This window comes from Phyllobates terribilis, unplaced genomic scaffold, assembly GCF_046119375.1.
Source record: "Phyllobates terribilis strain yellow unplaced genomic scaffold, ASM4611937v1 Scaffold_9__5_contigs__length_417890890, whole genome shotgun sequence".
Taxonomy (NCBI): Eukaryota; Metazoa; Chordata; class Amphibia; order Anura; family Dendrobatidae; genus Phyllobates; species Phyllobates terribilis.
The window spans coordinates 63,747,038-63,761,671 of record NW_027362769.1 but is presented as its reverse complement, the minus strand read 5'-3'; the positions used below and the strand labels follow the sequence as shown (position 1 = coordinate 63,761,671).

The 14,634-nt window shown below is 40.3% G+C and overlaps 1 protein-coding gene across 3 annotated transcripts in view; it reads right to left on the bottom strand.

The window, feature by feature from the left end:
* Nucleotides 1-3,129: 3,129 nt before the first annotated feature.
* The window catches only part of ARMC8 (armadillo repeat containing 8), a 114,864-nt gene continuing 103,359 nt past the window's right edge, over nucleotides 3,130-14,634 (bottom strand). For all 3 annotated transcript variants that reach the window (XM_073646533.1, XM_073646534.1, XM_073646535.1), the window contains 5 exons: nucleotides 11,038-11,133; nucleotides 10,436-10,531; nucleotides 9,172-9,244; nucleotides 5,608-5,701; nucleotides 3,130-3,754 (listed from right to left, as the gene is read on the bottom strand). In XM_073646533.1, coding sequence (XP_073502634.1) covers nucleotides 3,721-3,754; nucleotides 5,608-5,701; nucleotides 9,172-9,244; nucleotides 10,436-10,531; nucleotides 11,038-11,133 — 393 coding nt within the window. In that variant the 3' untranslated portion in view covers nucleotides 3,130-3,720. The remainder of the gene's footprint in view (nucleotides 3,755-5,607; nucleotides 5,702-9,171; nucleotides 9,245-10,435; nucleotides 10,532-11,037; nucleotides 11,134-14,634) is intronic.

Below are 14,634 nucleotides of genomic sequence, written 5' to 3'. Positions count from 1 at the left end.
GCCACTCGTTTTTCTTTACTTAGAATTTGTATTACGGCAAGAAAAAAGCAGCTAACAGTCTATTTAGTAGGACTATCAGCTGTGTATGCACCTGACTTCTGCACAACACAACTGATGGTCCCAACCCCATTTATAAGGCAAGAAATCCCACTTATTAAACCTGACAGGGCACACCTGTGAAGTGAAAACCATTTCCGGTGACTACCTCTTGAAACTCATCAAGAGAATGCCAAGAGTGTGCAAAGCAGTCATCAAAGCAAAAGGTGGCTACTTTGAAGAACCTAGAATATAAGACATAGTTTCAGTTGTTTCACACTTTTTTGTTAAGTATATAATTCCACATGTGTTAATTCGTAGTTTTGATGCATTCAGTGTGAATGTACAATTTTCATAGTCCTGAAAATACAGAAAAATCTTTAAATAAGGTGTGTCCAAACTTTTGGTCTGTACTGTATATATATTTTTTTAAGTTACAAACAAAATCAACATATTAAAAGAAAACAGACGCAATTGTAAAATATTTACCCAGGAGCTTGGACTTGTGGAACTTTACATGTAACAGTGATTTTTACTGAATATTAGCAACAAATGTATTTCTTTGTCACTTACTGAGCCTCCAAACGTGCCCAGATAAACAGACCATGGTGCATCCAAAGAGTGTACACAGTGCCCAGATAAATACCTGTCACAATGTGTTCAGAGCAGAGAGGGTCATTCAGCACCAATATAATGTGTCAACCTTAAAAATAAATGATTAAAAAAGTCTGAAACACTTATTCTCTCGGTCAAGGAGTTTTGACTTATTTTCATGATTTTAAAGGGTGACCATTAATAATTGTGGCCACCGGAGAACCAGTTAGATGTACAGGCCTTATATTGATAAAAGCATAAAAAGAGTTGCCAACATTATGAACAAATATGTATGTAAATGTTTTTGGAAGTCCTGGAAATCTGAGATTTTGGAGATAACCGCAATTATGGGGGCAGACACTTTTTTAGCATTCTGTGATAAAGCTTATTAAAGGGAACATAATGCCATCAGCTTGTTCCCAGCACCAATGGCAGTGGACAAAATAAAAAATAGCAGATAATCCCTTGTGGTGAAGAATCCAGGTCTCATCCAGATGAACGTATTATTGATCTCTATGGTGCAAATTTGGATCATAAAATTCACAGTCTGAATGTGTTTTGAGGATGTAATGGCACATTATGACCAATCTACAGGGAGAAGCACAAAGAATTTCCAATAGATTTCACATTTTGTAATAAAAAAGTGAATCCATAGCAGAATAGAGCAATAAGACTATGATCATCCACAGCATGCCTCCAAATCTGCACATATATATTTCTATATTGTTTAAAAATCCCACTCACTTGTATTGTAGTGTATGTACACTTGGGCTAGTAATGTGGCAGTGGAGAGACCATTCAGTAATACACAAACCCTGCATGGTCAGATCCAAGCATCTGCATTTTCCATCCACCTGAATGCTTTGCCTGTTAAAGTAGTTTAGGTAATTCTTCCATTATATTCCAAAGCCATAAAATGTAAGAGGACTAGGTGCCATTGATGCCTCAAACAAAAGACTGATACAGTGCTCAATATTGTGGGAAGACACAAAATATGAGCATTTACAATATGAGACTAAATATTGAAGTTCTGTATTTGTGATCTACTGATTGACCATGGATTATTTACTAACCACTCCTTTTATAAATTTGTTCGCCAAGTAACTTAATTTTTTAAGATATTTTCTACAGCAGTAATGCAGTTCCAATTTCATATATTCAATGTTTGCATATTATAGCCCTTCAGAGTGCAGCTATATTTTCTTGGTTATATTGAATAGTTGTGACGGCTTGCACCTGTTCACACTTGCCTTATTCTGTTTGGAGGTGCTGGTCAGTTTTTGGATACTTTTAGTACACTACTTCTGACTGAGCACTCCTCCCATCATCCTAAGGTGTTTTTAGAGCTTGATCCTGCCTGCTCTAAAATTTTAGGCTTTCAGACAGGGGAAGGCGTGTTAAGGTTAGGGTCCCATCAAAGGGTACGCCTTTGTCGGGGCTGGTGGGCTCTATTGAATTGGCCAATTTATGCACCAAGTACCTTCACTTTAAACATATTTTCTATAGCAGTAATGCAGTTCCAATTTAATATATTCAATGTTTGCATATTATAGCATTTCAGAGTGCAGCTGGATTTTCTTGGTTACATTTCTGTTACCAGTACTGTAAGAAAGAATAAAAGCACAAAATTTACGGCAATGAGACATTCTACACTGGCAAATTGTTTTGTTCATTAAACCCAAAATATTACTCAGCATTATAACGATTAAGTAATTGCATAAGTCCTAAATTTGGATTACTCTAGTGGACCAAAGACTTCAGGGTTGAAAGTCTGTAAAACAAAACCACGTCAAAGTGCAAACAATTTCATTTATGTACCACATCACAAATGTTCAGTGTATGTGAAAGTGTGACTTCAGGATGGATATGCTAATCCCTGACGGTTGCAGCCCACATAATTTCAGAACAGAAACCATAAGATTCATCCCACTATGCTTATTCCTAAAAGTCTAAGGAGAACAGCTGAACATAATGTGATCCAATAAAAAAATACAAAAAACATTTTGTTATGAGAGTTTAAATAATGTGCACGAGAATAAAAGATAAATTAGCACCACATTGAAATTAAAATGTCCAGTGCAACAACAAGCATCAGTCTTGATTTAGGGTTTCGCTAATCTCTGCTTCTTCTAGAGTATTAGAGAATTTTTTTTTTATGGGATCACACTGTGTTCAGCTGTCCTCCTTCAATCTGCAGAAATAAGCATTGTGGGATAAATCTTATGGCATCTGTTCTCGGTTGAGGTGGATCGGGGATTTGGATATTTATTCTATAGCAATACATTCACATTGGTGCGCAAGTGGTTATAAAATACTGCTTTTGGGTTGAGTAATCGTGACTATATAATCAATAATTAGAACCAGGCATATTAATCATCTTTACAAGCTTAAAAAGAAAATCATTAAAAAAAGACCTTAAAGAATTTTTTTTAATGAATTCAACAGGCAAACAGTCACCCATTTATCTGTAGAAAACCAAAAATATATACAAAGACTCACTTCAGAAATGCATATAGTTTACTTACAAATATCTGTACGCTCAAAAATTTAACATAAATTTTAGGGGCACTTATTGTCCTGCACGTCTGTGCATGTATATATTTATATATATATTTATATTTTTACACTTTTTTTTTTATTAAATAACATTTTACAAACTTAAAAGGTCTTTTTACAGCAAATTCTTTGCCCTTGTAAATTAAAGTGGAAAACAAAAATGATGAGAAGGTCCATGTTTCCTGTGTGTCAGGTCTCAAGAAGTGTGCAAGAATCTAAGAAAATGAAAGGGTTGAGGTATTTAGCCACGCCAAAAGTTTGCAGCAACAGCATTAAAAATCCATAGCTCAGAAAATCCCAAAATGAGAAAGAAAAAGAAATTAATACTAATAACCCACTCGGGGCAGGGTGGTTATATATGAAGTAGTCCATTCTGCTGAGGCAGCTTATATCCACTTTACATGCTCTATAGAGCAGTCCAAGGTGACTGTGTGCACTAAAGAGACAGACTAGTTTCTTGCTCATCCATAGGTGAAAATGTGAAACGGAGGCGATGTAAGAAAGAAGTCAAACGGAGACGATTCTTGTCCAAGATCATGCAAAATATTGCTGTAGTGCAGTTTTTGCCCTAGAAGAAGGAAAAATTACAATTTATAAATGAATTTCACATAAAATCACACAAAACTTATGAATATTAGGTATGCTGATACACAAGCTCTAATGGAAGGATTGTTACCACCCTTTGAAATCCTAATGGGTGATCGCTAAAGAAGACCTGTCACTTGCTCAAAAATCCCTAGCCTCCCTGCTTCTGCTGCTCTTTTCCGTTTTGCGCTGAATCACTCTGTTGCAGAGATATTCACATTTGTATCTTCTGGAGCGCAGTATGTGAAATCTCTGCTGTGCAGTCCAACTGGGTGTTTCTTCTCTGGGGGGGCATGCACTCTCTCCCAGATGCTGCTAATCACAGTTTAACAGCATCTGAGACTGTTAGACTTTCAGATCAGCTATTAGACAACATGTGAGAGGGAGGAGTGAAAGTGCACAACCCCAGAGAAGAAACACCAAGTTGGACTGCACAGCAGAGATTTCACATACTGCGCTCCAGAAGAAACAAATGTGAATAGCTCTGCAATGGAGTGACTCAGCACAAAAAGGAAAAGAGCGACAGAATCAGGGGAGCGCAACAATTTTTAGAAGGTATTTGACTCGCTATTTTTGAGTAAGTGACTGGTCCTCTAAGTGAAATTTTGGTGTACACTGCGGTCTATGAATCCTAAATTTTAACACCTTGCAGATGCAATCATTTATAGTTGTTTTTGCTTTCCCCTTTCTTTGAAGAGCCATAGCTTTTTATATTTTTCCATGGACATAGCTGTATGAGGTTCTATTTTTTTGCAGGAGGAGTAGTAAATTTGAAGGATACATTTACTTTACCATATAATGTACTGAAATAGGGCAAAAAAAATCAAAGTGGGATGAAATTTAAAGAACAAACTGAAATTTCAACAATATTTTGAAAAATGTAGATTTTCTTTTTCAGCATTCACCACATGATCTAAATATTTTATTAGTTTGGTCAATTACGTATGCAGCGATACAAAATATGGTATTTTTTTATACTTTGCAATTTATGTTTTGGAGAAAAGGGGGGGAATTGAAATTTGTTGGTCTTTTTATATCTTTTTTTATATTTTTTTTATATTTTTAGCTAAAACCTGCAATCGCTTGATTGACTGTGTACTGTATATTGCAGTGTATTGTAAAATTGACAATGTCCTTCATGGGTGCACTAACATGGAAGACACAGTGGACTTCAGTAGACCATTAGCTGCCACAACTCAGCTAAACCAAAAGGTTACACATTGCAGTTGCTCACAGGTATTGGTTGTCTGTATAACACAGCTGGCACCTGTGCTCTATGGAATGTGCGCAGCTCCAGAGCCTGCTCCATACATGCAGTGCACTTACTCATCGTACATATATGGTGGATGTTTTTAAAGGGATTCATAAAATCATGCTTCAAACGCAGCAGTCAGGATATGGTGCCACTTTCTGATATATTTACTGAGAAGCAATGATGATTTACAGCTGTAAAAAAAAAAAAAAGTATCTTTCTGTGCATCTAGCATTACATGGCAGTCATTAAAAGGGATTGTTCCCTTTCTATTACATTTCTCCCTTGGCTGCAGCTTGCTATTAAAAAAATAATAATCAAAAACAAAAATGTGCTGTACTCACCATCCCCAGGTCCATCAGCAAGTCTCTGACGGTGTTCCTGGTGTCTAGCACTGGCTGTGGTGCTGACGTCACCTTGAAAGTGTATCAGCTAATTAGTGAGCTTAGTGTGTTACTATGGTCAGAGCTGCTGAGCTCACCGATTAGCTGATGTGCTGTCGAAGTGATCTCAGCGCCGCAGCCATTGCCATACATACATACTCCCATATACACACACAGCTTGACTATGCCAGAGCTACTTACTTGTCACATAGGTTTGGATCTGTTGACTGACTCAACTTATGGAGGATTTCAACAATTCCGATTTCACGGAGCTTGTCTTGTCGTTCTTGTGAACCTTCGAGTGAAAGAAAACAAAAACGCAGTTATAAATGAGATTAGCAGATATTTTGCACACTTATGGGGGTAAAATGAAATGATAGCATCACTTTAAGAAACGTCTGACATGTTCATGGAACAGGTGAAAAGTTTATGCCGTTGAGGGAAGTGGTGAACTTTCAGCTGTTATTGGTATTTTCTCATCGCAGAGTCACTAAGAGGTTTTCAAAAATATTAGTAAATCTCCATACATTTCAGATCTACAGACACATGACAGGATATCCCATGCGGTCTGTGTAGTTCCAGTACTGTCTTATCAGCACACGCTAGGGGAGATTTATCAAGCTAGATGTGACAGAATTATGGCATAATTTGCACCAAAAATGAAAACTGTCTTTCATGTCTTGCACCAGGTTTCTGATGAGTTTTAGACACTTTTGGACCCATTCTGATGTGGGTGCACAATCTTGCAGAAGAGGGCTCAGACGCCCATGCAAATCGATCAGAGATTGGAGTGCAACGCACGGACTGGCTGCAGCTCTCCCAAGCATAACAGCTGCATGTATTTCTATGGGGGCGTCAGGCCCGGGTCGAGAGAGCCATGGACAGTCCATGCATTAGCAGTCTGGCCTCGGACTGATCTGCACAGATGTCTGAATGAGCCCAAAGGTAAAAAGTAATAAATTATACAAGACTGTGGAGTGAGAAACCTCAGCATTAAACTAGACTGTCTGTGGACTGCCTGCCAGAATTTACAGCACATAGTTTACGGACAACAATTTGGTCAAACTGCAGCCAATATTAAAGGGAGTGTAGGAGCTCATTGTATACTGTATTACATGAATGTGAATGATACCAAAGTATACAGAGACCTCCTATGCACCTTCTAGTTGCAGATACAATACTAGGCTTCTGATACAGGTCAATAAAGGAATACTTTAGGCGCTATATATTTTATAATAATACACACACACACATATATATATACACATATATATACACATACATATATATATATATATATATATATATATATATATATATATATATATATATATATATATATATATATATATATATATATATATATATATATATATATATATATATATATATATATATATATATATATATATACACATATATATACACACACACACACACACACACACACACAGTACAGACCAAAAGTTTGGACACGCCTTCTCATTTAAAGATTTTTCTGTATTTTCATGACTATGAAAATTGTACATTCACACTGAAGGCATCAAAACTATGAATTAACACATGTGGAATTATATACTTAACAAAAAAGTGTGAAACAACTGAAAATATGTCTTATATTCTAGGTTCTGCAAAGTAGCCACCTTTTGCTTTGATGACTGCTTTGCACACTCTTGGCATTCTCTTGATGACCTTCAAGAGGTAGTCACTGGAAATGGTCTTCCAACAATCTTGAAGGAGTTCCCAGAGATGCTTAGCACTTGTTTGCCCTTTTGCCTTCACTCTGTGGTCCAGCTCACCCCAAACCATCTCGATTGGGTTCAGGTCTGGTGACTGTGGAGGCCAGGTCATCTGGCGTAGCACCCCATCACTCTCCTTCTTGTTTAAATAGCCCTTACACAGCCTGGAGGTGTGTTTGGGGTCATTGTCCTGTTGAAAAATAAATGATGGTCCAACTAAACGCAAACCGGATGGAATAGCATGCCGCTGCAAGATGCTGTGGTAGCCATGCTGGTTCAGTATACCTTCAATTTTGAATAAATCCCCAACAGTGTCACCAGCAAAGCACCCCCACAACATCACACCTCCTCCTCCTCCATGCTTCACGGTGGGAACCAGGCATGTAGAGTCCATCCGTTCACCTTTTCTGCGTCGCACAAAGACACTGTGTTTGGAACCAAAGATCTCAAATTTGTACTCATCAGACCAAAGCACAGATTTCCACTGGTCTAATGTCCATTTCCTTGTGTTCGTTAGCCCAAACAAGTCTCTTCTGCTTGTTGCCTGTCCTTAGCAGTGGTTTCCTAGCAGCTATTTTACCATGAAGGCCTGCTGCACAAAGTCTCCTCTTAACAGTTGTTGTAGAGATGTGTCTGCTGCTAGAACTCTGTGTGGCATTGACCTGGTCTCTAATCTGAGCTGCTGTTAACCTGCGATTTCTGAGGCTGGTGACTCGGATAAACTTATCCTCAGAAGCAGAGGTGACTCTTGGTCTTCCTTTCCTGGGGCGGTGCTCATGTGAGCCAGTTTCTTTGTAGCGCTTGATGGTTTTTGCAACTGCACTTGGGGACACTTTCAAAGTTTTCCCAATTTTTCGGACTGACTGACCTTCATTTCTTAAAGTAATGATGGCCACTCGTTTTTCTTTACTTGGCTGCTTTTTTCTTGCCATAATACAAATTCTAACAGTCTATTCAGTAGGACTATCAGCTGGGTATCCACCAGACTCCTGCACAACACAACTGATGGTCCCAACCACATTTATAAGGCAAGAAATCCCACTTATTAAACCTGACAGGGCACACCTGTGAAGTGAAAACCATTTCCGGTGACTACCTCTTGAAGCTCATCAAGAGAATGCCAAGAGTGTGCAAAGCAGTCATCAAAGCAAAAGGTGGCTACTTTGAAGAACCTAGAATATAAGACATATTTTCAGTTGTTTCACACTTTTTTGTTAAGTATATAATTCCACATGTGTTAATTCATAGTTTTGATGCCTTCAGTGTGAATTTACAATTTTCAAAGTCATGAAAATACAGAAAAATCTTTAAATGAGAAGGTGTGTCCAAACTTTTGGCCTGTACTGTATATACACACATATATATATATATATATATATATATATATATATATATATATATATATATATATATATATATATATATATATATATATATATATATATATATATATATATATATATATATATACACACACACACACACACACACATATGCATACACACACACACATACATATATATTTTATATCATTTGCATGACTTTGGCTCCCATGAACCGAATAATATTTTTGGGTTGCACCGGTGACCTTTTCTGTCACCCTCCATGGTGACTGCAGTGATGAGGTGTGCAAATATAAGGCCGCTATATAATCGTATTCGGTTTTAATTTGCTAAAGCCTTCTGTAAGACCCCCTTCACAAGTCCGTATAAAACCAGTACCGGAAAAAAAAAAAAACGAAGAAATTACAAAGCTTCTCCTCCACTTTGCAATGTTAAACACATGGATCCCATCCATGTACCGTACCCTTAGACTTGTATTGGCCCTTGTGATCCGTACTGCCAAAAAAATGTGGTGGGTCACACGGACACATGGTTCATGTAAAAATAGTGATCTGTGCAGAGCAGCATAGGGTATAATGGATATGTGTGCCATCTGTGAGAAAAACGGATGCTACAGATACTGCAAACACGGACATGTAACAGGCATCCAAGACTGTGAGAAGGATCATGGTGGTCTTCGTTACCTTCGTCTTCATTCCATGTGAGGTTTGCTATGCAGAACATTGCAGCCAGCTGAAGCTTCAGGTTGGAATGACCCTGAGAGGAGGGGACAGAATATTAGAATGTATGTTGTGATCAAACTCAAAACCTTCACTTTTTTAAATAGACTCCTACTTAGGGGGTACAGAGAATTGCACAGAAAGCCAATGTTAAGAACACAAATCAAGTACAGTGCTATTTAGACAGGCAGACATCGCTTCTATGCACAGAATGAGCGTTAGTTTAATTGTTCTGTGTGCATAGAATAATAAAATATAATTGTTCTTGGCAGCACGACCTGTTTACACAAAATGATCTGCTGCTGAGAATGATGATTTTTTTTTATCAAGCTTAAAAATCATCTCATCCAATGAGCAATTGTTTTGCTTGTTAGTTGGGCGATTGCTGTCCTTTCTTGACAGGCAAATTATTGGGAATGAGTGCTCCCAAAAATGCTTGTTCCTGGTGATCGGTATGTCTACATGGACCTTAAAGGAAATCAGCTCTCATGCATGGATAACCTGGCGAGCCTGTAATAGACTTCTGTTTATACACAGCAGTCAGAGGAGTCTGAGCAGCAGGGGGAAGTAGAGAGTAAGAGCCTAAACCAGTGATGAGACAGGAAGTGCGTCTCAGACTACATTGGATGCCGGTAGACCAAGAAACTAATCTGTAGTCATCTCCATGTGGAAAGAGAGGTTAGCTAAAAAACAGCTAAAAGGCAAAATTTGAGGAAAGTAAATAGCAGGTAATATATATATTCATAGAGGACTTGAACACTACTTTAAGGTTTTAAATATCTGACTGAAGAGAAAGACTGAGAAAAATAGCAGTACATGTATTGTTGGCTTTCCCCAGATTAAAAGTTACCCTATCCATAGGATATGAATGAAGCAGAGGTCAAGCACGCACAACTCTGCAACCATACATGATCTATGGAACCGCTGGAAAAAAATAAAAATAAAAAAATCGAGCGCTGTAGGACAATTGTTGGGGATCCAAGTTCCCAGTGGTCTGACCCCATTGATCAGCAAGTTATTTTCTGTGCACCGGATATAGGATAACTTTTTATCTTGTGAAACCTATTTACCCGTACATCAATGGGATTTGTCGGGCACAGATGGTCTGCATAGAACGCAACTGGTACGACTGTGCTATAATAGGAAGCTACATTGTAAATGTGAACAGAGCATTACTGGTAAATTAATGGAGTGTTTTGTAGGGAGATTACCAAAGTGTGTTACTTACCACGTAATACTTGATTTTCTGCAGGATATCATCATTTGTCATGATTAGGTCCTTAGCCGTTGTTCCATCAGCTATGTTTGCAAGGATGCATAAGGTCTGAAACACAAACAATACAGGTAAAGGTTTTGCCAGTTTTGTTCTTGTGATCTTATGCTTGAGAGCGTACTGCTGCCCTGCCTCACTGCTTCCCAGGGGCAGTGTGCTCCATAATGATTGATCGTTCAGAGCAATTGCATTATTAATACTGTGCACTCACCACCCACTGCCGCTAGCAGAGGCAGTTTTACCTCTGCAGCACAGGGACACGGTTGTTGGCCAGACCCAGGAATCTGGAAAGCTTCGAGCAGCACTTCAAGCTCTGTAGCAAAGCGCTTGCAAAGGCGCTTCTTGCTTAGGATACCTTATGCAACGAGCTATACACAAAATAACTGCAAAATCCTAGCAAGTAATCAAGAGCCACTACTACTGTACCACAAAGTTATTAACCCTTTCCAGTAAAATTATGTCCCCTCTGTGATTTATTACTTTAGATTACATTTCATGATCTAAAAAGGTCTTCATAGTTTAGCATGGGCTTTGTTGGGGTCAAACAGATGACATACCTGTTCCTTGACTTCTATATTATGCTCCCCTTCTAGAATGAAGGTCACTGCTTGCATTATCTGCTTCCCATGCGTGCTCATTATCTGGTCTATATGCTTAAAGTTCACAAGGGGGAAAAGGATAAAAAAAATAAAAAATTAGAATGTTACAAATAAAAAAAAAGCCTGTAGGTGCTAAGGTTACATTGTATGCATAGCCTACCAGAAATAACCATAATGACTGAAATAATAATAAAAAAAAAAAATACACACATGTATATATATTTTACATACATACACATGTATATATATTATACATACACACACATGTATATATATTATACATACACACACATGTATATATATTATACATACATACACATGTATATATATTTATTATACATACATACATACACACACATGTATATATATTTATTATACATACATACACACACATGTATATATATTTATTATACATACATACACATGTATATATATTTATTATACATACACACACATGTATATATATTTATTATACATACATACATACACACACATGTATATATATTTATTATACATACATACACATGTATATATATTTATTATACATACACATGTATATATATTTATTATACATACATACACATGTATATATATTTATTATACATACATACATACATACATACATACACACATTTAGACAGATGCAGTCTCCTTAGAACTCTTGTTTTCCCTTCACCCATGACAGCACCTCCTGAGAGAGGGGATCCGCTCATCAAGTACAGGAAACCTGCAGAATAAAAGGGCGGAGTCTCTCCCCTGCATCAGCTGGTTTCCTGTCCTTGTTGGAGAACCTATATGCAGTGTCCAGTGCGGAATGAAGAAGAGAAGACTCCTGCCCAATCACTTAGGAGGGCGAGAGGTCGGCTGAGCTGATGTGCAGGTCCTGGAGGCGATGCAGGTGGTCCATTGGGGACTTAGCTGGCGTACTGGGGCAGGTGGCGGCAGCATCTGCGTGTCTGCTGGCAGCCGCATCATTCTGGGTCTGCTCATGGGCGGGGCGCGCTGTAAAGGCGTGCCCTGATGAGGAGCGCGTCGGTAATAAGGGACCCAGAAGTGTTGAAGCATTTCCAGGGGAGGTCCGGATGAGGTGGCCACTGGGGCAAACGGGGTGCTGTCCAGGCTAGTCCCGCATTTAACTGCAGTTTAAGACCGTCGGAAAAGTGGTGACTCCGGCACTTCCTCCCAGGTTTGGCATGGAGCAACAGGAGCAGTAAACGCAGCTGCAGGTCCAGCAGACCGAAGCAGCAACAACGACGACGCAGCAGTAGGGTTCGTACTGACAATGGGAAAAGCACCAGAAGTGTGAGTAGGTCCAGACAGCAGAGCCGCAGTACAGCCTCCAGGGTAGATCACTTGGGTGATCCGATACCTTCACTAGTAACTGTTTGGTTAGTGATCTTTGAGAAAGTTCACTTTTGTAACAAGTCAGTCATTCTCTTGTTGGCTTATTTGTAAGGAGAGGCCTAAGAAATGCATAGCTAAACAAAAACAAAGTGTGCGCTGTGTGGAGAGTGGTCAAGCTTGTAGCAGAAAAAGCTCTGCCAGGCATGTATAGAAAAAAACAGTATGTGAAGAAACCTCTAATTTTGCTACGGAGCTCAGAAAGGCTAATATAATCAGAGGTGAAAAATTATATTAAGTCCTTAGCCGTTCAAAAAAGGGGAAAAAGTAAGAAAGTGAAAGTTAACAATATCGTCGCCAGATTCTGAAGAATCAGAGATCAGAGGGAGAATGTATGTCCTCGGATTCCGCTTCTTTCTCAGATGGGGGTGAAAGGGTAGGCCGTGTTACCTGGTGGAAATTACGGACAGATTAGTCAAGCCAGTAAGGTCCACCATGAGCATAAAAGTAGCGAAAACGCCCAAATTAGTGTAAGTTATATTTGGAGGTCAGGTGCAAAAAACAAACAAAGAACCTTGAGAAAATACAGGCCCTTATTAAGGGGGAATGGACAAGACCTGAAAAGGAAGTGTTAGCTACCCTCATCTTTGAAAATATCCCTTTGCGGAGCAGGAAAGATCCCTATGGGATAAAGCAGTGGTCCCCAACCTTTTTTGCACCAGGGACCGGCTTGAAGCAAGATCATTTTTCCATGGCCCAGCAAGGAGGGGGTGGGGTGGGCGGGGCAATGGAGGGATTTGGAGTTTAGTGCATACTTATTATATAGTGTAGACCAGGTCCCCGCCAGGAGCTATGCCAGGAGCCCCACATAATGTGCTGTGCCAGGAGCCGCATCACTGAGGCCCCATCACGCCCTGCAGCAGGACAGGGCAGCTGTCCTGACAGCTGCTGTTCAGCTGCATTTACTTCATCCCAGGGGCGGACACAGACTGTAGTGGGCCCCTGTGCAAGAAATTTTTGGGGGCCCCCCCGCCCTTCATAAGGCAACAAAGTTATGTAAACATAACCCCCCCCCCATGTGCAGCTCACCCCCCATGCATCTCTCCCCTCCCCCATATGCATCTCTCATCTCTCCCCTCCCCCATGTGCATCTCTCCTCTCCCCCCATGTGGATCTCTCATCTCTCCCCTCCCCCATGTGCATCTCTCATCTCTCCCCTCCCCCCATGTGCATCTCCCATTCCCCCCACTCCTAGTTAATTGTATTTAAAAAAAAATAAAACTTGTTATACTTACCCCCATGCGATCCCTGCAGAATCCTGGCGCTCGTCCAAATCGCTGACACCAGGTTCTCCTGCCTTCCGGTCATGTGACGGCGCCGTCACATGACTGGAAGTCAGAGGAATTATGAGATGTCCTGGACCCGGCGCTTTGCATGGGGCCGGGGGCCCCATGAGGAGAGAGACGCACAAGAGGGGGGCTCCGAGGGGGCTCCTACCGGCCGGGCCCCATACTGGAGTCAGGGCAGTCATGCCCTGATGGCGGCCCTGCTGGAGGCTGGAGGGGCCCCCGTTCAATGAACCGGCTGCACGGGCGGTAGTTCCGCCCCTGCTTCATCCTGCTTCAGGACCTGTGGTGACATCACAGTTATGTACCTTGATGTCATCACAGGTCCTCTACAGGTCTACCCTGCGGGAGTCTAGAACAGCGGGCAGCATCCACCCCACACAGTGTTCTCTGAGCCACCGTAGACCAGAGCACACTGTCAATGTTTAGTCATTGTCTGTGGCGGTGCCGCGGACCGGCTGAAAAACCCCAACGGCCTGGTCCTGGTCCGCGGACCGGCGGTTGGGGACCTCTGGGATAAAGCATCAAAAATTGACGGAGCAGTAGCCAAGTCGTCTAAGAAATTTTCCATGCCCTTTGAAGACATGAGGGTGCTTAAAGATACCTTATATGAGAAGTCAGATGTCTACCTATAAAAAACTGGGAATCCTCAGCAGGAACCCTAAAACCAGCTATATCTGCAACATCTACAGACCGGTCCATGATGGTCTGGCTTTATCAATTGGAAAGTCAGCTGAGGTATAAAGCCAGAAGGAAAGACATCTTGGCCAACATCCTGTTAATGTAGGGAGCAGCAGCATTTTTGGCAAATGCATCAGCAGATTCTGTGAGATTGACAACGAGATCGGCAGTTCGCTCTAATGCAGCT